Consider the following 19,864-nt stretch of genomic DNA (forward strand, 5'->3'; position numbering starts at 1 on the left):
ATCTTCAGACAGAGCAAAAAGGAAGATCAGCACAAAGCAAACTAAGAACTATCTTTCTTACCATGCTTTGAGAGTTGCTGTAAATAGAAACTAGTTTAAATCACTTACAAAGCACCTTAAATATTCAAATTGTGTCACACAAACACATTCCTCCTTTCCTAGATGTTTCAATTGAACACTGGAAGGTAAAACCACTAATTTTTTCCACACAAACCCTTCAATAATTCCATTGCTATTGGGAATTCCTATACTTGTTTCCAGTTTTACAGGCCGAATTCAATGTGTTCGTAATTACCTATAAAGTTTTAAATTGCTTTGGACCAGAGTATCTAAAAGAATGTCTTCACTCGTACGTACTCATATGGGTCAGGCACTTAGCTCACCTCTGGAAGCCCTCTGCCAGGTATCTCTGCCCAAGGATGGTAGACAGGTGGCTACAAGAGAGCACCTTCTCTGTTGTGGCATGCGAACAGAATTCCCAAAGAGGTTTTTCCTGGTGCCTACTTTGTTACCTTTTCAGTGCAAGGCAAAATATATTCTGCCTCCCACGGTTTTTAGACATCTAGAGCTAATTTTATGGTTGTTGCATTGATTCCTGTGCTGTCTGCTGTTTTGCATCGCACTCTATTGTATTTGATTCTACAACATTGCAGTCATTTAATGTTTGGAATCTAACCAGATAATATTTGTTTTTGGGTGGAATAGAATCTGAAAACAGCAGCTTAAAGTTTCAACTGCAAGAACTGATACGAAGAAATCCTGATTAATTAATGGCTTAGACTCTAAGTCAGCTTGTAAACACATTGTGCAGCATCTGTACTCAAAGTCTGTAAATTTCAGAGTATATCACTTTCAGTTCTCATTCAGTGTCACATATTTTGTTTCAATACTTAACGTGTTGGAAACTGTTCCTTTAAACCTCCCAAAACTTCCATGGGCAGTGCACAATGCATTTCAAGTGTATAGTACAAATATAAAAAACAAAAAATGACAGAATAAAATGAAAATATAACCAGCAGCAAAGAATAAAACCATTATAACATCTTTAAGACAGATTAAAATGACAGCATAATACAGCAGTTCCTAAAATGCCTAGGATAAAAAGGTCCTCATCTGAAGCTGAAATGACCTAAGATTAAGTTCCAAGTGAGGCTCTTTTTTGGAGACTATTCCATAATCAGGGTGCCACAACTGAATATTCTGTCTCTCACATCCACACAACTTGCTTCATTTGGCAGGAGCACTTGGAAGAGGGTCTCAGACAACAATCTGAATACCCAGCAAGTTAAATGTGAAGACATTCCTTCAGATAACTTTCCCACAATCTTTCACAATCTGTTCACTAAAAGTGCTTTAACATTTTGAATAAAACCTGACAACAGTCCAGCAGTCATTATAACATATGACTGTGATAACCCATGCCAGCTAGCAATCTAACCACTCTGTTTAGGTGACAGAAACCTCTCCCTGATAACCTCCCTCAACTGTTTCATGTAACATCAAAAATTATGGAGGGCAGATTAGAGTCCTAAGGAACCTGAACTCCACAGCACAATTGCCATGGGACAGAGCAATAATCCTTCAGTACCACCTTCTGCAACTAGCCATTCAAGCGGTATCAGAACCACTGCAATGTAGCAGCTCTACATTCCACCTGAGTCAGCCTATCCAGAAAGATACTATGGTTGATAGTATTGAAGCCACTGAGAAGTCCAAGGGTTCATTACAAATGACCCTCTCCTGGCATAGTCATCCCACAAGGCACCCAAGGCAGTTTCCTTTCCTTGCCAAATCCAGGTCTGAAACCAGACTGGAAAGGATCAAGAAAATAAGTTTCATCCTGGGGAGCCTAGAATCGATCAGCCACTATTCACTCAAGCACATCCCCCACAAAGAAGAAGTTAGCAATCAGCCTTCAATTGTTTTCTTCTTTGAGTCCAGGTTAAGATTTTTAAGGTGTGGTCTGATAAAGTAGATGGTACTAACCCCTCTCTCAAACAGAAATTTGCAACTTCCTGGATCCAACAGGTCAAACTTTCCTCTTCTAAATTTAACTAACCAAGAAGGGCAAGGTTCAAGCATAAAGTAGCTGGTTAAACATAACCAAGCACCCTGTTTGAGTTTCAGTTCCTGAGGCTGGAGGATGCAAACTCATCCAACCGGGCTAGAAAGAGTTCTGCATATCTCCACTACTGGGAGTGCAGTAACTGTGGAATCCAAATTGTGGCAGATATCAGAAGCTTTACCTTCCAAGTGTTGCACAAGTGTGCTGCTAAAGAGTGCATTTCTCTCTTTCTCTCCCCTCAAGATTGCAAAAGGCTCTTCATCACCCCAATGAAGATACAATGGAGGTGACCAATGCTTTTTTGCCACCTTCTCCACTAAAAGTATGAATACATATTATTATTTTCCTGCAATTGGTTGCTTGGTTTAGAAAGCAGATGTACAGTTATAAAAGACAGGTTTTCTGCAAGTATCCATAACCACTGACATTAAAGACTCCTGTCCTATATAAGCACATTTCATGGCTGAGCAACAAAGAAAAGGAGAAAATTCCTAGAACTGAACATTCACTCCTGTCCACTTGTGCAACAGTTTTTTCTTGTTAAAATTATGAATGTGTTTTGGACTTGAGGTTTTTTTCAAGTTTCCTATCAAAGAAGAGTCTCAAACTCCACCCTGAAGTAAAAGGCACAGAAGTGGGATAAGGGAGAATAGCAGTGGCACTAGCAAGATTGTGAGGAGTAGCAATGGTTTTCACCAGGTGACTATCTTGCCATTCCACTAACCCACAATAAAACTGTCCTGCCAGGTTCAGACATCACAACAAGCCACCCTGAAAACAAATCACCTAAAACAATCTAATAGCCATGAGTTCTCTGCATGGTTTGTTTGCAAAAAAAGAAAAAAACATGAGATTTTTAATTAATGATGGTATAGAAAAACGTTAAATAATAAATAAATAAACCAACAAACCAGAAAAATCACTCGAGTTTTAGATGTCACACTAAACCTACCTGCAACCAACCAGAATTAGCCACCACAGCTTTGCATGATGTATGAACCAGGTTATTGTGCCATTCGGGTATTTTAGACTGAATGGACTATTACTGCAAACTATTAGCAATAAAAGCAAGCTGTGAGTTTATCATTCCAAAGCCAAGAATAACAGCAAATAAGAGCATTTGCTATATTGAAAATCATATTTAAAGCTATTTGAATAGAAATGACATGCAATTTCCCACTGTTACCTACCTTGACAATGGCAATGGCTTGCTGTGGATAGTAGAGAGAAGCACTAATCCCAATAAAGCTTACTGGATAAACAACCCTCTTTATTTTGGAAGCTGTTATATACAAGAAAAATACATTACTTTTCATACTTCTAAAAAAAGGACCAATTGATGTTCTGAAGGTCATCCACACATCAAGCACAAATTCATCAGCCAGTTGAAGCTATGCAAAGTCATACAGTATGTTTTGTTACAAGAATTACTTTGAAAGAGAGAATGCTGTTTGAACAATAGCATTTAATTAAGTAGAATAATAAAGTAAGATTGACTTTAAAGAGTAAGATATTAAGGAACAAAGTGGATCTGAATGCAAAGTATACTCTAGTTTAGTTTCTGAGCCTTTGACCGATTGTGTCCACAAGTTACTATTTTTCTGCAATCATCAGTAGAGTCATTTTTACCGCTTTAAGTGAAATCTAAAGTGTCCTAGGAGGCAAAGAAAACCACTAAATTCTATATGATAGAAACATAAAATGGATCTTAGTAGTTAGTGCCTGTTAGTTTTCTAAATGTGGCAGAATCTGATTCTAGAGCTATTTTATTCAATAATTTCCAGGGAGTATGAGTGACTATGCCTGTTCCTATACTAAAACTTTTTCCTCTTAACAGCATCTTAAGTGTAACCTAATAGTTTTCTTTCTTTATGTAACATGATAGCCAAAGGCTATCTTTGGGACAGGTCCTCTCTGGAACTACCCAAGTCATGATGAACATGTAGACTAGTTCCCACAATTAAAATCCTGCTTGTATAGCATTTGAACATATTGGTAATTCTTCTGTTCCTAATAACTAAACCATGGAAACCCCTAAAATGCACAAAACTTCGACCTCTTCAGAGAACCTTTCTTTAGGATTATGCAAATCTACCTTCTATCTTGTCAACCAATTGGGCCATCAAGCTCAGTATAAGTCTACAATGACTGATAGAGATGCCCCAAGGTTTTAGGAATCTTTCTCACCCGTATCTGCAGGTGCCAGGGACTGACCTTGGGATTTTTTGCACACAAAGTCTGCACTTGCTACCTGAGCTATGGCCTCTTCCCAACAAATGACAACAGATATAGATTTTTGATTAATGTGTAGAAGACTTTCAAAAGGCTCTAGAGCAGGGTGGGCAATCTGTGGCTCTCCAGATGTCTTTGTGTGAGGGACCGTCATCCCTCACATCTGACTATACTAACTGATGAGAGTTGTTTTGGCCAAAACATCTGATAGACCACAAGTTGCTCACCCTGCCTTAAACAGTTAAGTTTACATCACTATGATTCAAGATTCAGGTTGCCGAAGAAGTAGGTTTACACCAAGAATTGAAGATAGACATTATTAGCTATGACATACCTCTAGCCAGGAACAACCCAACAATACCAGCAAAACCTATGACACCAAGTCTCGGATAAAATCCTGGAGGTGGATTCTGGAGAAATTCATAGCCTTCTAAAAGAAAAAGTAGACCATGAAATATTACACATGCTAGATTTAGAAGCATTCTTTATATTTTCTACTAGAAATGACTGAGTACAACTACAAATATCATAAGGCACAACCCCATGGCCCCTGAGCAAGCATCCCAAGGACCATAAGGAGGCTAGGGAAACCCCTTTGAAGACATAGTCTTAGTTCTCTGACTACAAAATGGGAAGGTGAAGCTCTGGCACCCTCCCCACCCCAGAAAGGAACCAGCTGATCTTGAAGGAAGCGAAAGTGGCCTCAGAGGAGGAGGACAGGGATGTTCTAATGGACAAAGAAGAGATGGGAGAAGCCAGGAAACACATTATCATGAATCAGTTCCAGCTTCCTTCCTTCTCCTTCTGAAGTGCTGTCACTATATGTACTGATTCATCTAGCTAAAATAAAGGAGACCAGAGACTGGGGAGGCAAAAATTACCTCTGCCACTCCTCCCATTCCACCAACATTAGCCTAACAGCACATACAAACCTTGGAAGCCTCCACATTTCAGACTAAGACTGCAAAGCTTTAATCCTTTCTCTCTATGCCATTTTCTCCACTGAAAATGGTTGCCGGCCCAGGCCCAGAAATGGAGCACACAGCACAAGGAAAAAGAGTGATTTTCAAGAAGAAAATACAGCGGACAGGATGCTGCCTGTCATACCCCCATAGCTCTTCCAAGAAGACTGTACAGCCATCTAAAACTGGGTATGGCATGGAGGGCTGCAGAATTGGGTATGACCTGGTTGGGTGGAGGAAGAGATACATCTACAAAAAGTATGTGTGTTGACTTAAGTGAGTGAAAGGTCTTTCTACAAAGGTGAAACCACCACTGGATACAAATGACTATATTCTTGAACAGGGGTACACAATTTCTCAATGCAAATAAGCCACACTGCTCATCCAACAGAAGCCATGGATCACAGAATCATAGAATTGGAAGGGACCATGAGGGCTATCAGGTCCAACCCCAGATGGCTGTCAGATGGCCCCGCCCCTCCTCACCCTGGCCCCCCAAATTTCTTTCCATAGTGGTGGCAAAAAGCAGCAATTTTGCTTGGAAATCAAGCATGAAGGGAGCTTGAACTTTGTCTCCACTCCCCAGTGAGCTTCCAGGGCAGCAAATTTGGTGGTGAGGGAGGCATAAAAATACCCATGGTAAAAACTATATGCAGCTAACACTTCCCTCTCCTGTCCTAGAAAGGGATTCATTTTGAGAATTTTTTGCTTTGTGATTTCATGGAAGAAGTTTCTTTTACTACTATTATCAAAACAGCATAAAATACTTTTGCTTGCTATAGTGGGACTATTTTACTAGGTTGGTCCCCTAGCAGGGTCACCCAAGGTGGAATGGTCAAAGCAGAGACATGAAATTAAGATGTATCCACCCTCTTCAGGAAGAATGGTCACACGAGCAGAAGAGAATGGATCACTCTAATGGTGATGGAGTGGAAAAACTTCCAAGAGACAGTCACGGGGTAGTAGTCTGGTTGATGGCAACACTGGTGGACAATCTTTCACAAAGAGCAGCAGTGAGCTCAAGCTAACGCTCGTTAGTACTGTTCAGAAGAAGGTAAACCACTTCTGAATCTTCTTACCTTGAAAACCCTATGATGAAAGAATCCTAAATGAAGCAAGAGATAGTGCCAGAAGATGAGACCCCAGATCAGAAGGCACTCAACCAGCTACTGGGGAAGAACAAAAAACAAGCACGAATAGCATTGTTGCTAATGATGCAACTAGATCAAAGCTGAAAGGAAATCTAGTGGCTGACATGAACAAAGGCGAAAGGAAAGTCTGATACTGCACAACACATACAATTCAAACATGGAATACGAGAAGTACAAATCAAGGCAAATTGGAAACAGTAAAGCAGGAAATGAAACAGCGTATCATCAGAGCACTTGGTGTGAGTGAACTAAAGTGGACTGCAATGGGACAAACACAAGCTGTTTTATTCCAGAAATGGCAAACTCAGAAGAAATGGAGTAGCTCTAATACTGAGGCACAAAGTAGCACAGGTAATAAGAGGCTATAATGCAAGATTCAACAGAATAACATCCATCAAAATTTGTGGAAAACCTATCAACATAACTGTAATTCAAGTCTACATTCCAATGGCAAATGCTGAAGAAGAAATTGAAAACTTCATGCAGGTGTTCAAGAAGAAATTGATGACACGCCAAACAAGACATGCTGATAATCCTAGGTGACTGAAATGCAAAGGTAGGAAATAAAGCAGAATCAAACATTGTAGGAGAATTTGGCCTGGGATAAGAAAGAAAGCAGGAGAATAACCCATAGAATTCAGTGAAGCCAACAATTTTTTTTTTCACAAATACTTTCTTCAAGCAACTAATCAGAGAACTGTACACGTGAACATCACCAGATCACCAGTACAGAAATCATATAGACTATCTAATTGGAAGTAGAAGATGCAAAATCTGTACTCATGCTGCCAAAACAAGACAAGGAGGAGTTCACAGGAGTGACCATAGACTATTAATCTCAAAAATCAGTTCAAGATAAAAAATGATCACTGGCATAAACTGGAGGAATTTAAAAACCACATAAAGAAAAGATTTGCATTATTCAATTGCCCATGAGCCAGAAAAACTGTGGACTGAAACCAGAATCATTATTAAGGAAACATGTCAAAAGACAGTTCTTCTGTGTCCCTCCACCCCTCCAGAGAAGAGAAGAGAAGGATCGGTGACAGAAGAAACACTCAATTTGCCAAGGATAGGCAAAAGGAGATAGAAAGATGGTCAAAATTCTGAATGCAACTTTTCACTGACTATAACTTAGAGATAAATAGAATTATTACAATGACCAGTGCAAAGAAATAGCCTCTGTTGCCAGATGAAGACATTTTTATTTTGTACCTGTTTTTAGTATAATTACGGTTTTGTTTTTCTTACTGCTTGCTTTTATTTGTCATGTCTCCTGCATTGTCTCCTGTTCCATGTTAATTATGGTTTTTAAATTGCTGATTTTATTTTGCATGCCACTGTCTTTGAACTGTCCAGAGAGCCCCCATGGTATGGGGAAGAATACAAGTGACATACATACATACATACATACATACATAAAACAAAAGAGGAAAAACAAGAAACCCAGATGGTACAAAAAATTAAAGGGAAATTCAAACCTAGATAAGACATGCTGAAGGACAAACCGGGGGGAGGGGAGGACATACTATCTGGCCAGGTGAAAATAAAGAGAATCTGGAAGCAATATACAGAAGAATGATAAAAAAAGAGGTGAAAGGATGACATACTCCTTCAGAGATGAATCCTATAAAGAAAAGCCTGCATTGTTAGAATGCAAAATGAAAGCTGCTCTGAAAGCACTTGGAAGGAATAAAGGACCTGGAGTACACAGAATACCAAAAGAACTATTCCAAGCTACAGAGACTGATTTCATCCAAATCTTATATATGCCAACAAATATGAAAAACAAAACAATGGGTCATGAACTGGAAACATTCAATATATAATTCAGTCTCCAGGAAAAAAGAAGCAAAAGAATGCAGCAGCCACAGGGCTATTGCACTACTATCCCATGCAAGCAAAGGAATATTACTTTACACGGGGCAAGAAATGCCTGCTATTCAAGTTGGATTCCAAAGAGAAAGGGGCACTCAAATACATGTTGGCTAACAGAGAGCACCAAAGAAGTTGAGGTTAGTCTTTCCCTTATAGGTAAAGGTAAAGGTTTCCCCTTGACATTAAGTCCAGTCATGCCTGACTCTAGGGGGCAGTGCTCATCTCCGTTTCCTGGCTGAGGGAGCCAGCGTTTGTTCGCAGACAGTCTCCGTGGTCATGTGGCCGGCATGGCTAAACACCGAAGTGCACGGAACGTTACCTGCCCACCAAAGTGGTACCTTTTATCTACTTGCATTTGCATGCTTTCAAACTGCAAGGTTGGCAGGAGCTGGGACAGAGCAACAGGAACTCACCCCGTTGTGCAGATTCAAACCGGCGACCTTTCGATCAACCAGCCCAGCAGCACAGCGGTTTAAACCACTGCGCCACCTGCAGCCCCTTGACTTATAGACTATAACAAAGTCTTTGACTGTATGATCATGAGAATCTATGGATGGCTCTAAAAGAAATGAATGTACTTCATCACTTGACTGTCCTGATTCATAACCAGTTCATGGATAAGAAGCAACTGTTAAGACAGAATAGCAAGAAACAGAATAGTTTCCTATAGGCAAAGGAATTAGGCTAGGTTGCATTTTATCTCCCTATCTGCTCCTTCTGTACATAGAACATATCATACAGAGAGTTGGATTAGGATCAGAGGGAGGAGGAATGAAAATTTGTGGAAAAAGCATCAATAATTTAAGATGTGCAGATGATACCATGTTACATCAGAAAGCCACAATGAGCTGAAACAACTTCTGATGCAAGTGAAAGAATGCAAAAAAGCAGGATTCAGCTGAACATTAACAAAAACATGACTATAGAAAGTCAGCAATGAAGAAATGGAAATTGTCAATTTTGCATACCATGGCTCAGTCATCAATTCAAAGAAAGACTACAGCCAAGAAATTTAAAGAAGACTGAGACTTGAAGAGCAGCAATGAGGGAACTAGAAAAGATCATCAAGTATAAGGATGTTTCATTGAAGACCATGTTCAAGATCATTCCTGATTGCTATGCACAGATGCCAAAGCTTAATAGTGAAAAAAGCTGACAGGGAGAAAACTGATACGTTCATAACATGGTGCTGGAAGAGAGCTTTGTGAATACCATGGAAGGACAGAAACACAAATAAGCGGATCCTAGATCAAATCAAAGCAGAACTTTCCTGGCAAGGAAAAATTACAAAGCTTGAAGCTATCATACTTGGGGCACATTGTGAAAATGCAGGACTCACTGGAGAAGACAATCATGCTATGAAAAGTTGAAGGTAAAAGAAGAAAAGGAAAACCAAATATAAGATGGACTCACTCCATGAACAAAGCCACAGCCTTGAATTTATAGGAGTTGAGCAGGGCTGTCATGAATAGGACATTGTGGAGGGCTTTCATTCCTAGAGTTGCAATGAGTTGGAGATGATTTGACAGTACATAACAGAAATGACAGCTAATGCATATTTAATCATGACTTGATTAGCTTCAGTACTGGAGCATTATATCAGCAGCTTATCAAGTGTCCTTTCATAGAGCATTTAGCCTGGCATGAAAAGGTTATTATAGCTGATGCCAGGCAGGCCTTAGAGAGGAGGTTGTTTCATATGTGTTCAGACTTCTGGTAAGAAGAATCTGTCCTTCTTGTAGCTGATTGTTAGGTGGTAAGGAAGGACAGAGAGAGAAAAAGAAGGTGGCAGAAAGAGAGGAAAAAGAGTATGATTAAAAGGGGTTGACCACTCACTTTTGGCTCTTCTATACATTGTTGGCTTCAGCCCTGCTCATTGCTAATATGCAGCCACAACAGATCATCCATAAGAGAATATGGCCATCAACAGAACAATTTACCAACCCCTCCTCTAGATTTTGAAACAGTTCACACAATCACCACAGCTTGAACAATTCGTGATGGTTTAAGTCCCAGCACATGCTGGACATATTTGTCCAATTTGTGCCTGGATTCCGATAATTTAAATGCCCTAACCCAACTTAACTAGAGCAATTAAATGTTTCCATTTGAGATTAAATATTAAGAAATAATTTCTACAAAAAAATGACACAAAGCATTATGCTTTCCTCCTGTCTGAATTCCAAGAACTAGATACTACCTACTTTTCTGAAAAGTCTCATTATATGACATATAGACATATAACTAGGATAATAAACAATTATGGATAAGCAAGTAGGGCAACACTCACTTTGACAGAACATTGTATAACAACCTTGCTACAAAAACCACATCTTGTTGAGAAGAATTATGAACTTAATCTTACCTCTGCCATATTCAGCTGCTTTTTCTACCTTTGGTGAGACTTTGCCAAAGAAGTCCTAAAGACAGTGAGGAAACAGTGAAATAATGTGTTGAATTACTGTGTTGCAAGCACGTGATGGCACTAGATATATTCCAAAGCAATTCAGTAGCGTGTTATTACCAATGTGCTCCTCTTACAAATATGGACAAACTCATGTAAGAAGAAGAAACATGAACAACCTTGTGTTGACAAGAAAGGGAATGCTTTAGATACTGCTAATAGGGCATCTATGTCAAGGAAGGAAATACAAAACAATTCTCACACACAAGCTTTAGAAAACCAATTATTGTACTTAATGATTACAAGTATGAATTTAAAATACATACGTCACTTTGGAGAAAATTAACTTAGCAGAGCAATTCCAAGTGCATACATGGACAGTGAATCTATGTTTTCACTGAGAACCGATACTGATAGGAAAAGCAGAGTCAGTGTTAACTAAAAGGAAGGAGAAAGTGGCTCTACCCAAAGTTGCACATAAATTCAATTGATTTTATAGAGTTTTGTGTTACTCAGCCCTGTCCTGTTGTCACTTTTGGAACTTCATAGATAATCACTTCTTCTAGAAGAGTAAGCAGACCTTGAGATCCAAATCTTGAATGAACAAGGAGGAGGCACAAGGGGGATCTAAGCTGTAATCTTTTTCACTAACATCCAACAAGGAATGATACTCCCAAAACTAAGACTCTGGCCAAATCAGGTTAAAGAAAGAACCAATTAACAGAAAGGTGTAGGGTTAGATTGGAAGCCACCTTAGCAGAAAGCCCTTCAAAACTGCAGGAGGCACATAAAGGCAGTTGGCACATACCCAGAATTAACTGAGGCATCAATAAAAAGAGGCCTTTACAATTATACTTGGGATGGGACTGTTGCCTGTGGCAAAGCATGGATTGAGGAACTAGCCACATTGGACATAGTTCAAGCAAAGGAACTTAAGGACAGACTGTCATGTCAATGGCAATTGACTTACTGGATATCTGTACAAGTTATCCAACATCATAATTCAGAGAGAACATTAACACTTTAGAAAATAACGTATTTTCTAATCAAGTATTTTTTATTTCTACTAATTCAATAGAACCTCACACACAAGTAAATGATAAAATGATAAAAAGCACCACAGGTTGCAAGGTTAAGTAGTGACATAGATATTACAGAAAGTTTTTAATTGATTTTTTTTCCTGGAAATTATTCCTATGAAAATTTGCATAGAATATTTTGCATCAAAATATTTCTGTATACCCTAAACTCTAGGCCTAGAGAATGATCTCATTAAGCATGATTATTTACTTCTATTTGCAAATAAACCTTTAAAAATAAATGTCACAATGTATCACAAGTATTTGACCAGAAATTTTGAGCAGGAAGAAAAAGCACAGAATCGGATTTCAATGCTGTATTAGGCAGTTCTAACTTCTTTTATGAATACTTGTAAGCATTTAAAAGACACTTACTAGGTTCAAATGAGACAATACCCATCATGGGTGACATACTATGGTACGCTTTCATATCATGAAAACCTGGACTACTTGCTGCAGGTGGCTTGTTCATAGGCAACAAGTCACCTTCACAATCCATGGCTTGCTTGTGAGGTTGCTGAAACCACAATTAACTGCTGTACCATCCTAGGAAACCAACCCTGCTATGGGTTACAGGAAGTGGCCAGAGCACTACAAGACAGGAGTGGCAAATCTCCTCCTCTCCTTCTCCTCTTGCTGCAGCATTCCTCCTTCTCTTTTTCCAGAGAACACTTTCACAAGCTGAGTTTGATAGCTAGTACTCAAGCAGCACATTAGAGGTGCTGTCTTTGGCTCACCATTAGACTTTTTAAGAAAATCAAGCACAAATCTTTTTGTACATTCTTTTTTAATATCTGCTTTTAGGAAATGGCAGAATTAGTTTCAGTACTGGGTTGGTGAAATGACAACAATAAGCTAATTACATTTATAGTTCAGTGTACAAAGTGAGGTTGGTTCCACAAATAGGAATTTGTGAAATGAGATCTACACATAACTGCATCTACAACAAAATTGCTCGGTTCTTGGGACTCATCTTGGTATTATAAGCTGCTATACCTGAAACCAGGCTGTAAAAGGCTCCAGAGACCGCCGTAGAGAACAGATACTTTCCTCCAACTGTGTTCGTGAATCTTCAACATATTTTGATGTTGGTGTTGGACTGGTATACAGTGAAAGCTGTGAAAAGTAGCAAACACAAAGTTAGTTACTGCTTGTTTTACAATAAAGCTGCACGTATTTTTACAGCTCTTATCCCATGTCAAGTTCTTCTACAATAAAAAAATATCAGGCATTATTGCACCATTGTGAGATTTCTGTATAAACAGGATAGTTACATAACAGGAAGCAGATAAATTTCCTTACCTCTGAATTCACACACTTAAAACTGTGCGTGAAGATTAATCCAAGATAAATTATTTACACAGAAAGGGCAGAATCTTACCTCATCAACTTTCAGTAAGGTTTTTTTGGAAGCTTCATTCTCAGGGGCAGCAGCATACACATGGACAGCAAGTATGCTCAAGCTAGCAGGAACAGCCATCAACTGCTTTACCTAGATATAATGAAAATGTGTACTTCATGTACTGTACTCAAGTACAATTATATTTCATAGATATATGACCACATTCCATATCACAACATTCATGCAAATTGAGAGCCACTGTCCATCAAGGTCATACATAATGAGTTGAAGTTATTTGGATACAGGAAGATATTCAAGACTTTCAAGAGCACACTGCTCAGCTTCTATACTTCTTTATACTCTATATTCTTTATTCTAGCTCCTGAATAACCCCCGATAAGCTTCCAAGGAAACACAGCTTGAAAAATTCTGCTTTTAATTCCTGAAGTATTCAGTTACCACTGAAACTACGCATCATTTGTGTAATTGTTTATTATTATGAGATAGTCTGGTAAGTGGAAAAGGAAAGACATATTAACCTCCAGACGGGAAAAAGAAACTACCTTTCTTGAGGAAAAGTTCTAACAGAAAACACCAATACATCTGCTGGGATGGAGCAGGATGGGTAGAAAGTAAAAACTCAAACAACGCCTGAATGTTCAAAGGCTATAATCCATTTTTAAAAATCCAGAGGTTTTAAAGCAGGGCAGATAAAAAACAATGATTTTTAAAAGGATTTTTAATATTTAAATCAGTTATTAAAATTGGATTTTTTAATAAAATGCTTTTTGAGAAAAAATGTATCTAAAGATCTATTTAAGATACATTATAGTCCACGGGTTATTCATCATGAAATAAGGCTTAATTTTTAATTACGAAGCATGAGGCTATATATTCATGCAATGTTTACTTTTTTGGTAAATGAATTCTATTAATCCATTCACAATGTCATGCACTTCCAGAGGTTTCTGGAAGATTATTGTACAATTTTTCTGTCTAGAAGATATGATCAAAGATGCTTGATTTTACAGTTCTCCATATCTCTTAAGTGCTTAGTTGCAAAAGATTCAATGAATAAAAGAAGACTGTTGAAAGTAGAATAGATCTGCACTAGAAGCTAATTGTGAGAAGGGAGTGGTATGCAGTAAAAATCAAAGGGAAATATTTTGAGCAGAATATTCCACAAGTCTTTGGATCTTTTTGTGTATAGTGTAAGGTTGATCATATTATTTCCCTGGAGAAGGAAACCTATAATGTCAGCAGGCTGTAAAATAGACCCAATTTGGGAATATTTTAGTAATTTTCCTCTACCTACAGGTAAGGCAGGTGTTCGTACAAATTACGCAGAAACCATGACTTAAATCAAATCCACCCTGTTTTTAAGCAATCCCAATTCGAAGCAATATTATTACATTGCACCTATATCCTGCCTTCCTTGCTCCTGTTATGGAAAAATATATGTGTGTGCTACATACATAGCCAGTTACAATTTCTGAAGAGATGTATGCACAGAGCTATCCTCTCCACTAAAGTAAATGGGAAGGCTCAGAAGCATTGAAGCTTCATGGAAAGTGAAACTCCTGAATGGCAATGCTGAACTGGAAGGAATTGTTCAAACAAAAAAGGTAATAATCAGCACAAAAGTGCTCTTCTTCTCTTAAAGCCTTTAAACAAAGAACAAAAGTCAAATACTCAAACCCTCCTCAAGATTCCTAAGCATGCAATCTTATGACCGTTTATTTGAGATTATACCACAATTATCTTGGTAGGACTTAATAAGCAAACAAGCATAAAATTGTACTGTAGAACAAAACACTGAATGTATCAGTGTTTATTCCAGTCTTTGGCTTCTTTAGCAAGTTAACCATTCTTCACGTAAAATCATTTATGCTATGATTGAGCATACTGTAAATCCATTAGTCTGTATTTTAAGGCTGAAAATGGCATCTAGCAGTTTTCATAAGAATGTCCCTAGTTAATCATTTCCTTGTGACTATTTATTTAGAAGCACTGTTAATAATGAGTCATAAAAATCAAACAGTCTAATTTTCTCAGAAACCAAATCCCCCTACATGGAAAGCAAGTTATCAAGCACTGATATATGCCTGTGCTTTGTCATAATCCTATCATTTCCTACAAAGCAAGGCTAATGCTACTGTAAAAATGTTTATATCAAAAAGTTCTGGTAACAAAACAAATGACATGTGGGTCAAAGGTTATTTGGAATATGGGAGTCTGAGGCATTCTTACTGTACAAAGATGCAGGGGATTGATTATTTATTCATTTATTTATTTATTTATTTAGGGGACTTCTATGCCGCCCCATTTGCCGAAGCCTTGGGGCAGCTCACAACCATAAATAAATAGAATCCAATAAAACAATATAAATTAACAATATAAATTAAGTCGCCCTGGACAAAGAATAAAATAAATAAATAATATTAACAATTAAAATAACGTTTGAATAAAAAGGTCTTCGCCTGGCGCCGAAAAACAAATAACGACGGCGCCAGGCGGACCTCTCTGGGGAGCGCATTCCATAACTTAAGCGCCACCGCAGAGAAAGCCCTCCTCCGAGTACTAACCCTCCTAATTTCCTTCACGGAGGGTTCCCGGAGAAGGGCCTCTCCTGCTGATCTCAAGGGGCGGGTGGGCATATATGGACGTAAGTGCTCCTTCAGGTAACCAGGACCCAAGCTGTTAAGGGCTTTATAGGTTATCACCAACACCTTGGGCCTGGACTTCAATGGGAAGCCAGTGAAGCTGACGGAGGACTGGAGTCATGTGAACATAACGCCCAGTCCCCGTCAGCAGCCTGGCAGCTCTGTTTTGAACCAACTGAAGTATCCGGACCGTCTTCAAGGGCAGCCCCACGTAGAGCGCGTTACAGAAGTCAAGTCAGGAAGTCACCAACGCATGTGTCACTGTCGCCAGGCAGTCGTTCTCCAGGTAGGAGCGCAGCTGATGGATCAGCCGAAGCTGAAAGAAAGCGCTCCTTGCCACCGCTGTCACCTGAGCTTCCAGTGAAAGCTCTGGGTCGAGGAGCACTCCCAAGCTGCGGACCTTGTCCCTAAGAGGAAGTGCAACCCCATTCAGGACTAGGTTCAATTCATCTTCCCCGAAGCCTGATCCGCCAACCAACAGGACCTCCGTCTTGTCTGGATTGAGCTTCAATTTATTGGCCCTCATCCAGCCCATTACCTCGGCCAGGCACTGCCTCACCTGGATTGGTGGAAAACGAGAGGAAGAGCTGGGTATCATCAGCGTACTGATGATTCCGCAGCCCACACCTCTTGATGACCTCTTCCAGTGGTTTCATGTAGACATTAAAAAGCAAAGGGGACAAAATTGATCCCTGTGGTACTCCATGGCATAGCTGCCATGGCGCAGAGACATAGTTCCCCAGCACCACCTTCCGGAATCGGCCATTGAGATAGGAGCAGAACCACTGCAAAGCAGTGCCTCCGACCCCCAATCCCGCTAGCCTATTCAGAAGGATACCATGGTCGATGGTATCGAAAGCCGCTGAGAGGTCCAGAAGAACCAACAGGGACTCACTCTCCCTGTCCTTCTCCCTGCACAGGTCATCATACAGGGCAACCAAGGCAGATTCAGTACCGTACCCGGGTCTGAAGCCGGACTGAAATGGGTCCAGATAATCAGTTTCATCCAAGAGTGCTTGGAGTTGTCCCGCCACCACCCGCTCCAACACCTTGCCCAGAAACGGGATGTTGGCCACTGGTCTATAATTAGTGGACATCTCTGGATCCAGTGACGCTTTCTTCAGGACCGGTCGAATTACCACCTCCTTTAAAGGGGCAGGTACCCGACTCTCCCTCAGAGAAGCATTAACCACTTCCAAGATCCAGGTCCCAATCCTGTGCTTGGCGTTGTTTATTAACCAAGATGGGCAAGGGTCCAATAGGCAAGTGCTGGGACGTACTCATCCAAGCACCTTGTCCACATCATCAGGCCGCAATAACTGAAAGTCATCCATTAATTTTGGACCAGACAGCGACATTGATATCTCCCCAGAAGCCTCTGAATCACTAGTAAGAGTCTAGCTCGTGACGAATCTGAGCGATTTTCTCCCTGAAATGCTTGGCAAAGTCGTCACAGCGGGCCTTTGAGGGTGGAACCAGATCTTTCTTAGGGCCAGGACGGACCAGCCCTTGTACCACCCGAAAAAGCTCTGCTGGACGGCATTTTGAGGAGGCAATGGAAATGGAGAAGAATTTCTTTTTTGCCACCCTCACCGCCACAGCAGAGGCCTGATAATGGGCTCTTACGTGTGTTCGGTCAGATTCATCCCGTGATCTCCTCCACCTACGCTCTAGCCGTCTCCCGGCCTGCTTCATCGCCCGCAATTCAGATGTATAGCAAGGGGAAGAGTGGGCTCTGCCTGGCGGGAGAGGACGCTTAGGAGTGATCGTGTCAACAGCCCTAGTCATCTCCCCTGTTGGCTGTTAACTTCAGTGTATTTTATCAGATAGTAATTATGAACTACAAACATAATTATTACATTCAGACACATAAATACCAAATGTATGAGAAGCATCATAAAAATAAATTATCAATTTTTTAATTTCCAGAATTATCAATGTTAAAATGACATTCTTACTCATTATTTTATGTTAGTCCAAGTAATCAGTCTCCTGTGCACTTTTTACCCTATTTATAAAAGATATATTTTTAAAATGCATTATTAACATGTCCCAGACTATCCAAAAGATGAACATGCAAGATAGAATTTGAAAGCATGTCTCCCCATCCAACAGTTAAATGTACATGATCTCTCCTTCACACATTGGTTAGAAATCAGAATGACAACAAATATTGGCAAATCAAAACTAAGACCAAGACATTTGTTTCAGAATTACCTTTTTAATTATACAAAGCATCTCCCTAATTTACAATGTTTGATCCCATAGCTCCCCCTGTAGATTGAGAAAAGATACAACACCAGGGAACTAATATTTCTAGAAATAATTCAAAGTGTTGATGGCATTATTAAAGCCCTAAGGGAGCAATCCTATGCATCTTTAAGAGAGAAAATTTCTACAACTCCCAACATTCTCAAGCTAACCATGCCAGGGCTCAGAAATACTAAGAGTAGTAGGACATTTTTCTTGCCTAAATATGGATAGGTTTGCACCCTAAATGGCTTAGATCCAGGATGCCTTAGAAACTACCTTCTCCCATACCAGATTTAATCAAAAGACCCTTTTCTATGTCCAAACTATGGTAGAAATATAAGGGACAAAGTTAAGGGCTTTTTCTGCAGCTGAACCCAAACTGCAAAAGTCTATAAACTGTGGAATTATAAACAAAATAAAGTCTAAATGCCTCACTCACAGAACTTTATGAGGTGGGTAGATATCACCACCTTCCTTTTGTACCTCCTTCATGTGTTTCCATTCTGTCTAAGGGAAAAAAAGGCTGAATAGCTATGCTATGACTTTTAATGGTTAGAACCAGAAGTCTTCCATCTGGAAATCTTGAGAAGCACACATACTTGGGAATAAGCACCACTGAACTCAACCAGAATAATATCTGATTAAACATGTGTATGATTAAGTTATAAAAGTTTTCTTATTGGAAGAAGATAATGTTCTTGTCTACCCATGTCCATTTATTTATATGGCATAATATTATGTACATCCAATTGCTCCATTAGAAATAGGTTATTCTTTATTCACCTTTTTAACAGAATCCAATTTACAAACAGGATGAAATCAGATTAATACTAGACATACTGGCTCTCAGAGGAAACACTAAAAAGGAGGGGGTGACGGGGTTTTCACATGCAAAAATTAGCTGCTATTGTTGCGAGTATAAAGATCATCGCATTTCTATTTGCTTCTCCTTTCCGCCCACTCAGGAACCTGTATGTTTCAGCCGAGGCTTGAAACAGGTCTGTGGACAGCCACTGCTTAGTCATCTCAGTTATTTGATATTTACAGCACTAAATCATTCAATTTACAATCTCCCATCTTCACACTGGGTCTAAAAGGCTTATCTCATGGCCACGACATTTGATATGGCTATTGTACTTTTTTGTTCCAAGTCCCATCTAGTCAGATGAGAAGTTCTGGAGAACAGTGACCTTTTTGGTTCACCCGACTATCGATTCTGCCCAAGTGCTGACACCTAAATAGCTTTTTACCCTCACCGAATAACGCAATAATCTTTGCTCTCTAATCAATGTTAATTCTTGAAGGTATCAATAGACTCCAGGTGAGACTCCGTTGCTTTTTGGAAAAACGATGGCTTCATAACCCATCCCGTGCTCTTCTTCCCTCCCTTCCTCCTGTTTCGTCCTTGCTTACACACAGTAAGGACAGCTGGGAGCATCGGCGCGCACCGTTCGCTTCCTCCATTTTCACCGCAGCCGAAGAGCCGGCAGCAGCGAGCGCGGCCTCCCCTTCCCAGAACCTGGGAAGTCGCGCTGGGCGCGAGGGGAGCAAAGGCGGCGCGTGACGCAAGTAGCTGACATGACTCGATCATTCATTCCCTTCCCCGCAGTTACCCACGAAACTTTCTCACCTTGAACATAGCGGGGACAGCGCCGCTCCTTAAGCACGGCGCAGCAACAATGACGCACAACTCGCGCGCCACCAACGGAATAGCGCGACGGTAGCGCTCGTTCCGCCACATTTTTTTCAAGGCAAGCGGAAGTGGGCGGTGCCAGTGGTGGTTTCCGGTTTTAGCATCAGCGCGTCTTCTGTTTCTAGGTAACCGCTGAAAGGCG

At 40.0% G+C, this 19,864-nt stretch overlaps 1 protein-coding gene across 5 annotated transcripts in view; it reads right to left on the bottom strand.

Annotated features, from left to right (window-relative positions):
* Nucleotides 1-19,758, bottom strand: part of APOO (apolipoprotein O) — a 33,601-nt gene extending 13,843 nt beyond the window's left edge. For all 5 annotated transcript variants that reach the window (XM_044442301.1, XM_044442298.1, XM_044442296.1 and 2 more), the window contains exons 1-6: nucleotides 19,660-19,758; nucleotides 13,153-13,263; nucleotides 12,768-12,887; nucleotides 10,654-10,708; nucleotides 4,632-4,727; nucleotides 3,256-3,347 (exon numbers count right to left, since the gene is read on the bottom strand). In XM_044442301.1, coding sequence (XP_044298236.1) covers nucleotides 3,256-3,347; nucleotides 4,632-4,727; nucleotides 10,654-10,708; nucleotides 12,768-12,887; nucleotides 13,153-13,263; nucleotides 19,660-19,668 — 483 coding nt within the window. In that variant the 5' untranslated portion in view covers nucleotides 19,669-19,758. The remainder of the gene's footprint in view (nucleotides 1-3,255; nucleotides 3,348-4,631; nucleotides 4,728-10,653; nucleotides 10,709-12,767; nucleotides 12,888-13,152; nucleotides 13,264-19,659) is intronic.
* Nucleotides 19,759-19,864: the final 106 nt, after the last annotated feature.

The sequence above is a fragment of the Varanus komodoensis genome, unplaced genomic scaffold, assembly GCF_004798865.1.
Source record: "Varanus komodoensis strain SLA01 unplaced genomic scaffold, ASM479886v1 scaffold4, whole genome shotgun sequence".
Taxonomy (NCBI): domain Eukaryota; kingdom Metazoa; phylum Chordata; class Lepidosauria; order Squamata; family Varanidae; genus Varanus; species Varanus komodoensis.